This window comes from Rhipicephalus microplus, chromosome 9, assembly GCF_043290135.1.
Source record: "Rhipicephalus microplus isolate Deutch F79 chromosome 9, USDA_Rmic, whole genome shotgun sequence".
Lineage (NCBI taxonomy): Eukaryota > Metazoa > Arthropoda > Arachnida > Ixodida > Ixodidae > Rhipicephalus > Rhipicephalus microplus.
This window is the reverse complement of record NC_134708.1, coordinates 39822124-39834293: the sequence shown is the minus strand read 5'-3', so window position 1 is coordinate 39834293 and position 12170 is coordinate 39822124. Positions and strand designations below refer to the sequence as shown.

The 12170-nt window shown below is 45.8% G+C and overlaps 1 protein-coding gene across 1 annotated transcript; it reads right to left on the bottom strand.

The window, feature by feature from the left end:
* Positions 1-9987: 9987 nt before the first annotated feature.
* Positions 9988-12113, bottom strand: LOC119163728 (uncharacterized). The gene has a single exon (XM_037415790.2). It carries the CDS (start codon positions 11967-11969, stop codon positions 10659-10661), a length of 1311 nt encoding a protein of 436 aa, XP_037271687.2. The 5' UTR covers positions 11970-12113; the 3' UTR covers positions 9988-10658.
* Between the last annotated feature and the right edge of the window lie 57 nt (positions 12114-12170).

Below are 12170 nucleotides of genomic sequence, written 5' to 3'. Positions count from 1 at the left end.
TGCCTTGTAACAAATTTTCTATGAATGCTTCGAGTAGCCTTGTGCGGTTCTGCTATGTTCACAGAAAATTGATTCGACAGAATGTGCTTATCCGCACAGTAAAACTAAGCGGTACGTTACAATGGCAGAACAAAAGCAAAAGCAAGTGCAGACAGGAATTAAAAACAAGCGCTGAGCTAACAATTACTGCAAGTTCACCACCTGCTCTGTGGATTGCCCTGCTCTCCTCCACTGTCACTTTTGCACTGCTATTATAACCAACAACAACATCACGGAGTTTTTTCGCAGCACAACTGAACACTCCAGCCTCTTCCCGAGCAAGCCACTTCTATTCTCTGCACACAGGAAGCGATAACACAACACTGCTCTATGCACACAGCGCTATTGACGGCCAGACACTACTACCATTTCTCATTCGTAGACACTACTACCATTTCTCATTCGTACCATCTGCTTAGCAGTCCTGCGAGGCTTAAGTAGCTCATAATACAAATTGGCAGCACGGGCACCCTCCTACTATAAAAAATAGTGCAGTCATATCATTTTTCTTTTTCCCACAAGGCAACATGAGGGTTACACCTAGTGTATTTTCTACAAACTGCTCATCACATTATCGAGGCAAACAAGACGTAGAATGCAGCGCAGCTGCTTACATGATTAAGACACAGCCTTAAAGTGTTAGTAGCTTTCCGCAGAAAGCGGAGGTCCTATCAATCACATTCGTGAGGCTACCTTCAACTTGCTTTCTCATACCGAGCTTAAGCTCTCCCTTGCGATCTTCTTTATCAGTGGCAGGCCATAAAAGCATGATTGTCTGGTAAAAGATCGGGGATACTGAACTTTCCGAGACCTCCAACGAGCACCAGTTCTGTTTTGCGAATTTTGTCACCACAGAATAAAAGTTGTCTTTAAGGTCTCAGTGATGAAAAGTTGTCTAACAAGGAATGACATCGGAAGTGACTTTTCAACAGGAGGACCTGTATTCATCAGGGCAAGGACAGGTGTGTCCTGACAAGGACATCCAAAATCTAACAGTAAACGGAACAAAAACGTCATTAGGCAAGGTCTGTGTCAACAACTCTCGAACGGACAACACCTGCTTGTAACACGACTTAAGGGTAGCCCCGACGAATGTGAAAGATAAGTCTTACAAATAACTCTACAATAGTGCTGCACGTCTCACCTAGCACTAAACATGTTGAAATGCTTTAACAGCCCTTATGAAAAGGAAACAGAAATAACAGCAGCGAGCATCAACACACACAATGAATAATTTTACATCAAGGTCAGTTTCAAAGCACACAAAATTGGGTTGTTACAGGTGATCAGGGGTTGTACAACAGTCAATGCCAGATAAAATCTACAGACACGCACGTAAATCACCGGCAGTACAGATGTGCAGAAGCGTCAACATCATCCCACAAACATCACATCATGCATGCGTTAAAGGCAAGGGGAGCGTAGAGGAAAAAACGAAGGGCCATATTTTAACAATGCCAGCAGACAGTGACAAACGATCCTTGCATTTTTTTTTTTGTCGTGACACACAAAGCGGATGGCTGTATAGAACGGGAATCACGTGCTCAACAAAGGCTTGTATACGGCACAGTTTCAAGTGGCTTTTACACAGCATACTTGTAAAGCGTTGTTGTTAGACCTGTAATAAGGCAGCTGTACATACACATGCGAGAAAGAATGCCAGCGGAACAACGAGCTCGTTTTGGGAGAAACGTGAAATACATACTGTGAAATACAGAGCAAGCGCTCACCCTACGGTGAAAGAGAATCAAACAAAAATCGGAAGAGGTGCCCTTGCTTGGTCGCGGAACAAAATTCACGATGGTGGAAGAATAGTTACTAAGAATAAAGGATGCACACCCGTGCTTCCAATTAATTACTTCATCGAATAAGCATGCATTTGCTGTTTTCATTTGTCCTCATTGGGCAAATTAACAGTGTATGAAACAGTGAAAATGGTGTGAGAGCACATTTCAAATCTCTTGAAAAATGGAGGGGGCGCCTGCTCGGGTGTTTTATTGTATAGGCAATAAGGTGAGGACAAAACATAGCCCCAAACCCCTTCTGTGTTTCATACAAGCTTAAAAACTCAGTCATGCAGTTTTGCTGTCAAATGTTCTAAATAAGTACAGCTCATTTGTAAAAAGCTGATTCAACCAATGTGTTCGGAACATCGCCACTGCTTCGAAACGAGACACTGTCGGATTAATGGGCCAACTACAGTAAAAACCAGTTTTTCCTCTTTCCAATTACCAACATAGCCCTTGAAATTTAGAAGCAGTGAGTCTGAATGAATGACTCTGCAAAACAACCATGGTTGAGGAGACGTAAGCCGGACATATGCCTGCATGCTTACATAAAATAAGATTGAGCTTAGCTCAAGTGAAAAAATTTTGCCGGAATTCTCTACAACTAAACCTACAACAATCGTCGCAGAGATTACGTCAATGCTGTTACACACCCCAAGCAATGCAGGAAAGCAGCAAACACCACAACACTGGCGAGTGAAGCCTGAATGCGGCAAATATATGACAACAAATTTTTGAAGTCTCTGATGCATAAGGCATCCTCGTTTCTGTTTGAGAACACGCACGTACGATAGCAATACACCACGTCAGAAGAAAATGGACAGGAAAAGGGTTTTAGGGCAGGCGTTGTTGGATGGAATCACTGCAGAGCATCACTACATTACCTGTTATTGTGACACGCGTTTCTGGCACACAAAATGGAATGATGCTGCACTTAAGTGCCACAGCACTTCCATTAACAACTTGCCCTCACAGAAACACATTGTAACAATGAGATGGAAGCTCACCCAAAACAAAAGCATCTAGGGGGAGGAAAAAAATATAAGACAGTATTCATTTGATGAATTACACTCGTGCTACTGAATAATTTTGACGTTCTGTAGCCAGATATGTCCAAAAACTAAAAAAACTGAAAAAGTTGGGAATGAAAAGGCTTAGGAACTAATATCAGAAAAGAAACACAGACGGAGTTAGGACATGTGTGCAAGGTTTGAAACCCTACATTTTACAGCCCAGATGACGATGATGCAGCCCCGACAGCATAACTTTCACTGAAACACTCAGCAGAAAACACACTCTTGTCGGGCTGCATGCAAGATGTGTCCTGACTAATAGATCGTCTTTTTGTACGTTGACTAGCAGCAGCAAATGCTAGGACCGTATGCTACCTGCGATGAGCATGCTTCGCTTAGCTAGCCATCTGAAACCAAGCAAGTGTAAACAAAGTGTTCACATCTCTGCTTAAGAATGAGCCGCTGAGTATACATTTTGAAAGAATAGTCGATAGACCTCATTCTGCCAACCCAAGAGTGAATGCGCCCACCAGAGTTGAAAGAGGAAGATGCAGCATGCCGGAAACTACACCTGCCAACATATACATGAACGTGGGGCATCCCGATCTTTCCAATGGGTTTGAATTGTGCGACAGCGAGGCATTACGGGGTGCATCCCCGTAACGATCTACAACATCGGAGCTTTTATTACGACTATGAGATTTTCATCAAGGCTTCAAAAAACATGATTTCACACATACACAAATGTATAACCTCCCAACTTTAGCACTGGGTTCGAACTTCGCGACACAAAAACACTCTGGGGTGAATTCCCTTAACAATTTACTACACGAGAGCATTTATTACGACAGTGATACCTTCATCAAGGCTACAAGAACACAATTTCACACCTACGTAAATGAAAAACATCCCAATCTTACCATTGGGTTCAAACTTTGCAACACTGAAGCACTGTGCGGTCAATCCCCTTAACGATTTATTACACCGGAGCATTTATAACAAGCACGGAACTTTCACCTAGGCTTTTAAAACACAATTTCGCACGTACACGCGCAGAGAAACAGCAAAACTCACCGGGCATCACAAAAGTGCCGACAGAGGTGCCACGTAACAGATAAACACCTCTAGACCAATCGCAGTGCTATATACATCACACACAAATGCACTTTAGTGTAGTAGGTTTTACGACAGTATTCACAATATTGGTATACAGGGCTACACTTGTAAGGACTTCACTAGGCTTTACGATAGAATGCACTGAAAGATACACTGCAAAAACAGTACAACGCTCATCCAGCCCACAGAGCTAGTCTGCAGCTAGCTCCCCTCCCATTTATATTACACAGCTTTCCCTCTCTCTCATGTGGGTAGCTGTATCCTTCTCATCCTCTGCAACACAGAAGCTAAAAGTGCAGAGATCAGTGGCACACACTGCAGGTGGTCGTGTGCTTGAACAAGCAAGGCATATTTAGCACCGAAGTTTGACCCTCTCATGATTTTTTTTTTCCAACTAAGACCAAAAACCTCGTCCTAACGAAGTCCATTCGGCCCTGAACAGAATATGTTGCACGACAAAAGCTGCGGGCAAACTTGAGCACGAGGCTAAGGTGTCTTTTAGAACTGCTCTAGACGTACGACCAAAAGGACCTTTAGTGATGAGGAGTTGTGGAACAGGGAATGTCACTGAAGCCAATATTGCACAAGACTGGCCCAGATAGCTGTGATGAAAAGGGCTTTTGCATGAGAAAGTAATCTCGCTCTCCCTGCTGCAAGAAACATTCAAGTTATGACCATTACGTCACGTCATCATAACGCAATGTGATGGCACAACATAAAGAGATGTTGTGCCCACACACACATGTCGTAGCAGCACGGGAGACGTGGCGCGGTGCGAGGAGCACCCTTCTGCCAGTGGTAAAGTAGCGAAACGCCTCTTTATCTCTGAAGCGTTTGTTCTCGCTATACTGCTTCTCCTGGTAGCCTCGGGCTACCATGGCAGAAGGCAGACACGAAAATGAAAATGCGGACTGGGTGGCGGAAAATGCATCGCCGCCGGGCTAAGGCCTCGTTTCGTAGGAGAAAGGACCAGTCGACGAGCTAGTGGTTAATCGAGCTGCCCCTGGGTATGCTTGCGTCACTGCTCGTACGAGGGGGATCGGTCGGGCACGGGAATCATTTTTGGAAATTGAGGGTCTCCACGGAGTGCAGTGCGGTAATATTTGAAAAATGTGATCGCCGCGGTCTATTGTACGTGAGCTTGTTCAAGGGGTGCAAAAAAAAGGTTGGAGCCCGTTTTCTGGCTCTTTAAGAAAACCCAGGGATGTGTACACGGCCCAGTCTAGGGTGCGACGCAAGTGGTAGGGCGCTGGTTGCGCAGGTGAGCCTTTTACTACTGACACTGTGCTTGCATGGGCAGCCACAAGCATAAAAACCAACATTTTTTTTTAATATCGAACATTAGCTCTCAATATAAGGTTACTTTCTATAAAGAGATGCAGCCGAAAGGATCTTGCACCTTACTAAAGAGCACAGCCACCAAACACTGACCTCTATGCCCACAGATGTGGTTACAAACCTTCCACCAAGCATGGTGTGCAGCAAACATTAACATCAAATATTGGACATGAATGATGCAACTTCTTCATCGAAGGCAAGTGAAACAAACAAATTTAGGCAAACACAATATACAGTCAACACTCGGCCAAACAGTCCAAAAATGAAATGTGATCAATGTGGCTTGTGAGAATCCTCACTTTCCAGAGACGCAACAAAGACCAGCATTCTGACAGGGCATTGCTCGTTATCTGAGCAACAAACATTTAAATTTAAATCGAATTTTAGGGCGTCTTTTAGATCACTTACTTATACCCATTTGGCTCTAAATTTGAGAGCCTGAAGAATTATCGATTTGCGGTTCTATCAGCTCGAAAGTTGGCTTAACAGAAATTTTGCGGTAGCTTCAATTTTTATATGACGGTATGTGTGACCAAAGCTTACAGATTGTCAACATTGCCTGCATCTCCAATTTTCTAATGCCATCAGGTAGGTGGAAAATATATGGGTATTTTTTAAATTTCTAAATAACTTCCGATTAATGGTTGATCACAAGACATCTGCAAAGGACGGTTACAGCAAAAAAAAAAAAGGCTGCGCTGCTTCATCAATCATACAATGACTCAAAGGATGCATGAGGCTTATGTTCATGCTGTTATGACTGCAGAAACCATGTCACGCTGCTTGAACCATGTTAGGCACTACACCTCCACAAAATGATAGAACTGCTCACTGCAATTATGATAACTTCTCATTGTTATTAGTTGGTTTGCAATACAAACATTAATGCTTCTTCAACTTGTATTTTTGGATAAACTTTGTTTCAATGCCAGACAACAGCTAAAACACTCTGACCTCATCAAGACGCTAGTTTTGCTGCAAACTGCCCATGAACCTTGTGTGCTGCACCAGCCCCCTCTCCCCCCGTGGTTGAAATAACAAGTATGCATTCTTACTACCAACAATGTCACAATCAGTTACATGCGAGAAAATGGGTAGCATTTCGTCGGATGTGGTGTGCTCACAGCTCATTTACCTCAGTTTCCAATATTTCTCAGTGACATGTCAATCTTTAGCAGCAGAAAAAAAAAAAACGAAACCACCGCTAAGCATGACAGGATAAAAATGAATTCTGGGTACCCAATAGAAGCTTTCATTTTAACATGGCCAACAGAGCAATTCGTGTTCGTAGACATGTGCTCAAAAGAGACAGATTTTTTTATGGGTGGTTGGGCAGTCAAAGCTGCCTCATCAATGAGCAGCATTACGGCCACACAAGTTTTTGACTGTAATGGTGGTCGGTTACCCCTGACGTTGTGCTCCAATAACTGCTCACCTCCAAACTTATCTTCAAAAAGCTTGGTACCAAAGGCAGGTCCTCGTGAGAAGGGCATCATCGCTTCATTTTGATTCATCAACTTCGAAGCTTTTTTTTTTTTTTTTCGGACTTGCACAATGGGAAAAAGAAAGATGAAACTTGGCTTCCCCTTTATGGAAAACTCTGCAAACACCTACGTCCACGACCATAAATCTCACAGAAGACCCAGAAGCTAGCGGATGAGTCTGTGCCGCTTTGTACGTCAACTACATGCACAAGCTGTGGAGGCAGGAGACACGGAGGAAAGAGTACCTGAACAGTAGGGCCGGACAGCTCAGCAGCAGAGGAGATCGGGGTGGAAGTCGCACGCTATCGTTCGCAAAGAAGCATTTGATGTAGGTGTTCCAAATGTGCCACTTTCTATCACTGCGACTTCCAAATAATAAGAAAGTGTCTTAGTTACAAGTTTTTATCACAGCACTTTCAGTTTGCGGGACGAACTGTGCTAGCAGTACCGCCTGTAAACTCGATAACAGCCCATTGTGAGCCCACAACGCAAGCTTCCACGTAATCAAAGCTCAGAACTTCATCATCCACCTTAACAACTCATGGAAAAGTACCAAGGTGCACCAACTTCATTGAAACTCTAACAGAAGTTTTGTTCCACCACACAGCAGCAGCGCACACTGCCAGTGAAGCGCCACAGAGCAAGCTCAGGTAGTGTGACCGTCTATTCATTTTGGTGAACTCATAGCAGATGAGAAATGTTTTTTTTTGCCTTTCCTTGTTTTTTTTTTTTTATTCTTTTGCTTTTCCTCTAGACCCAGCTGATTGGATCACTTTCAAACAAGCGAAACAAAAATTCATAAAAGCCCTTGAACGGTTGCGAAATTCCATCAGTAGGCAGAAAAAGTGCAGCTCGCAAGAAACACAAGAGTTCGACCAAGTAGTGATACTGCTCAATAGATGTCAAACGCCAAAACTTTTCCAGCCCAGAAAAAGTGAACGAAGACTTGGAAGTGCCGAACCATTCGGCGGAAGACTGAGCTTTGTGTGGGAGTGCATAAAACGGAGAACACTAATGAAGCGATATGTGCATTCATTGTGCGAGAACTTGAAAACGCGCTCAAAAAAAGTAAAGGGAGTTGCCACGCCACTTTTGCACTAGTAAGAACAGTAAACGTAAAAGGAAGCGGTATTAATTCGAAATCATGGTAGAAAGAGGTGCTTGTTCAGTGCAGTACTAGAAACATTAGCTGATGGATTTTCGCTGTGAGGTGCAACTCCAACCCCACACAGGACATACGAAGCTTTCTGCTTAGAGAGACACATTTTAACGCAGAAAAATATGCCGCAAAAGCTTTTCTGCTGATAACAGCTGGTTAAGACATTGAACTTGTTATACTACATGAAACTCTGTAAACAACTAACACAGGATTAAAGCAAGAAAACCATTACAAGTACAATCCATTTACTTCATGAATAAAGCCAGAGCCCAATGAGTAAAACACATAATTAGTGCCGATTCTATATACTGGTGGTACACAGAAAAACAACACGTATTGAAACATTATTGACACTATCAAAACACATAAAATCCCATGAGTAGAATGTTTAAAAGAACCATTAATACTAGCGAAATGTGTGTTCACACAATGGACAACCTTGTGCAATACCCACCATCAATATAAACAGAAATACAAAGGGAGGGCAAGAATAGTGTATTGAAGTATATCACAACAGCCACTACATCAACGGAAAATGTCAAGTAGCTCTTACAAACTTGAAATCAGAAGTAAAACTTTGCCTAAGGGGCAGCAGGGATACTATTGTAAAAGCTACATTGCCACAGCACAACAACAAAAAACAAGTAATTTTGTTCCATTTGTCGGTGAACCTTACAGAAAGACCTAATAGATAAAGAGAACATGCAAATATTAATCAAGTAGCCCAATACACACATTGCCATGCCTGGAATCCACAGTTATCCTGTTGGGCAAGAGTACTGTTGGGGCATCCAGCATGCTGAAAATTTTTTCCGGCAAACTCGCATAGACAAAGCTTAGGGAGCTGCGCGATACAGAAGATTGTTAGAATAATTATGAAGCAATTTTGAACGTGAAGTGATGCCACGCTCTGAACAGGCAACACGTCACAATAAGATAGTGGCATCCTCGGCAAACCACACCTAGGTGACTTGGCATGCTGTTTCGTTTAATCATCGCGCCTGAAGTTCTTTGGTGGGGTTCGTTGAAGATGCCGGAAGATTTTCGGCGAGTTCGTTCAATTACACATCAACTGCTACGCCAACCGCTACACATGGTGCTCCATAACAATGACACAACCCTTGCTTTGTAAGCCCATGCGCTTCCAAGATACAAAACAAAACGCATATCCGAGATTCGGGTGCAATCACCCAGTCACATCACGGCACGAGTGCGCGTAACTGATCTATCGTAGCGCTAATATGCAATGCGAGCACACGAATGCTTTCGGGCACGACTCTACCTCAAAACCATGCACGGCGGCAAACAATCACAGTCTCTTTGCACGCATGCAAAAATCAAGCCTTCTTGCTTTCTTGTGCAATACAGAAACATTGTAGAACCCACTAAGCTGAAAACCAGTTAAACGTAACTCAAGTGGCAGAAAGTTTCTCTATTTACATGCCTGCACCTTTCATCTACTAACAGCTTCGTAATTCTGCGCAGACAGTCTGTAAAAATGTACTGGACTATGCACACGTTCATCTAGCTTTAGAGCATGTACTTGCCCCGCCACGGTAGTCTAGTGGCTAAGGTACTTGGCTGCTGACCCGCAGGTCGCGGGATCAAATCCCGGCTGTGGGGGCTGCATTTCCGATGGAGGCGGAAATGTTGTAGGCCTGTGTACACAGATTTGGGTGCACATTAAAGAACCCCAGGTGGTCACAATTTTTCGGAGCCCTCCACTACGGCATCTCTCATAATCATATGGTGGTTTTGGGACATTAAACCCCACAAATCAATCAAATTAGAGCATGTATGATGTTTAAGTATGGTGGCTCAGCTGTATACAACATGCAACATCCGTCAAGCTTGCAAATAAGCTAGCCTGCATGAAAAAAATATTCTGCATATCATGCATAGCCATTAATAGATAAGAATTAATACTAATGGGCCGATTGAACAGGAACGACAAGTCAAGTTGCACAAAGGAATGACTGAGCTCGGTCCCCAAGGCCAAACTCTCTCAAGGGCTGTAGATTATTTGTGCTTATTTGTATTGTCCTCATATGTCACATGTCTACTGCATGCTGTCAAAATGTCCATTTTAACAGGTCTTGCACAGCTTTTTCGCAAACTGTTACAGTTAGTTGCAGAACTTGCAACATGAGCGATTCATTGTGCATTGTAAATAAAGAATGAAACCGAAAGTGTGTTCCGACTGTTTTCTTTCTTGGACAATGCACTGAGAGTTATTTATACATATGCAAGACGCCCCAGGTAGAATCACCGTTTCAGCCATGCTGGTCTTAAGTTAGACTTGCAATGGTTGCTTCGAGCCCTTGCAAAGCAAGAAAACTGGCAACGCAGCAATTGGCTGCACCCAACTAATGCTGTTCCAGCTGTTCTTGTGCTAATAACATAACCTCTACGCAAATATCGAACAAGAAAGAGTAGTTTCCTACACTTCCGTGTGTCTGCTAGTTCCTCCAACTTATAGTTGTGAGCCGAAGTCGCACTTAAACTTTAACAAATGTTGTATGCCAACACTTCAGACAGTGCGCAAATGTGACAGCAATGTGGTGCTCTCAATAGCAGTAGTGTACAGACTGCCTGACCGAGCATGTTTCAATGCTTATGGGTATTACTCCTTGTGCGCACCACAGCAGCATCTGAAGACTTCTTGCGTACTAGCCAGCGGCTACCTCTACCTTCACAGACCGACCGCTAGATTTAGTTAACCTTAGTAAAATCGCGTTGGTTGACCCGGATACCCCGGGTGCCTTTGCGCAGCCGCAGCAGCTGCTGCCATCTGGTGCTGCTGTGCAGCTGTCAGGTACGACGAAGGTTTCGGCTGCGGACTGGCTAGCGCCATGGCGGCCGACTGGGCTGCCGGCGAGGCCAGTGTCCGCATGGGCAGCATAGATGGCTGGGAAACGTAAAACTTCTCGTCGTGGAAGCGAGGCTTCTGCAAGCCGTGTGGCGGCTCCAGGGCCTGGGGAACCACGGGTGCCCCAGGGTATCCGGCAGCGGCCGCTGCCGCCGCAGCAGCAGCGGCTGCTTGTTGATGCTGCTGCTGTTGCGCTGCGGCAGCTGCCTGCTGCTGCTGCTGTTGTTGTTGAGCTGCGGCGGCGGCTTGCTGTTGCTGTTGAGCGAGGTGGAAGTTGTGGGTGGCAACCATCTGCTGTTGCTTGGCAACAGCCGCTGCCGCGGCTGCGGCAGCAGCCGCCGACTCGGCGTGATGGTGAGGGAACTGGGGTGTCGGGTAGGCCGGATAGGGCACCGGTGCCGCGGGAGCCATGGCCGCTGGCACCGACCCCTGACCTGGGACGTGCGCGTAGTAGATGGGACCGTGGCCCGGCGCGTACGCCGGGATCAGCTTGGGCGCCCCGTACGCCGCCGAGCCCGGCATCTGAGCCTTGTAGGCGTACGGCTGCTGGGGCGAGAAGCCCGACTGAGGTGGAGTCGCCTGCTGGGACGAAGAGGTCGACGAAGTCGCGGCTTGCGACGACGGAGGAGGGGACGGCGTCAGCGGCCTCTTGAGTGGCGCACGATGCAGGACGCTCGGGTTCTGCGGGATGGGTTGCGCCAGCTTGTACATGGAGTGAGCACGGTTAATGTCCTGTATGTAGAGGTGCTGCGGAATCGCGGCGGCGGCTGCGGCCGCAGCAGCGGCGGCGTGCTGGTGCATGGCGGCGTTGTGTTGCTGTTGTAGGTACGAGTGGTTGAGCGCTGCCATCTCGTTGGCCTCCTTCACTAAGGCCCGTTTCCGGGTGTCGTCTTCGTGCAGTACCTTCTTGAGCTGCATGAAGAGCTGGTGTTTCTCCTCCTTCAGCGTGACCAGCTTCTTCTCGGACTGCTGCACCTGATCGCGGATCTCTTCGAGCGTCATCGCGTCCTGGCGACGCTTGAGCTCGCGTTCGCGTCTCACGCGCTCCGTGGCGGCGTCGGCCTCCTGTTCTTGCTTCTTCTTTTCGCGCTGTCGCATTATGTGGTTCTTGAGCGCGGCCCACATGGCGATGCTCATCTTCGGACGCTCGACTAGCGCAGGCATGGCGCGGTCGCGTGGCAGCGGCGTCGACGATTGGAACCCGCACTTACGCCGCGACTCGCTCGGTTTCTTCACTTTTCTTGTCCGTGCGGTCGACAACCTCAAAAGACAACGAGCACAAAACCTAAACCTCTCTCACGGTGTGCGCTAAGGAAATGAAAAATATATATCTCTGATGATGTCGGTGTCACTACGGGCGACCAG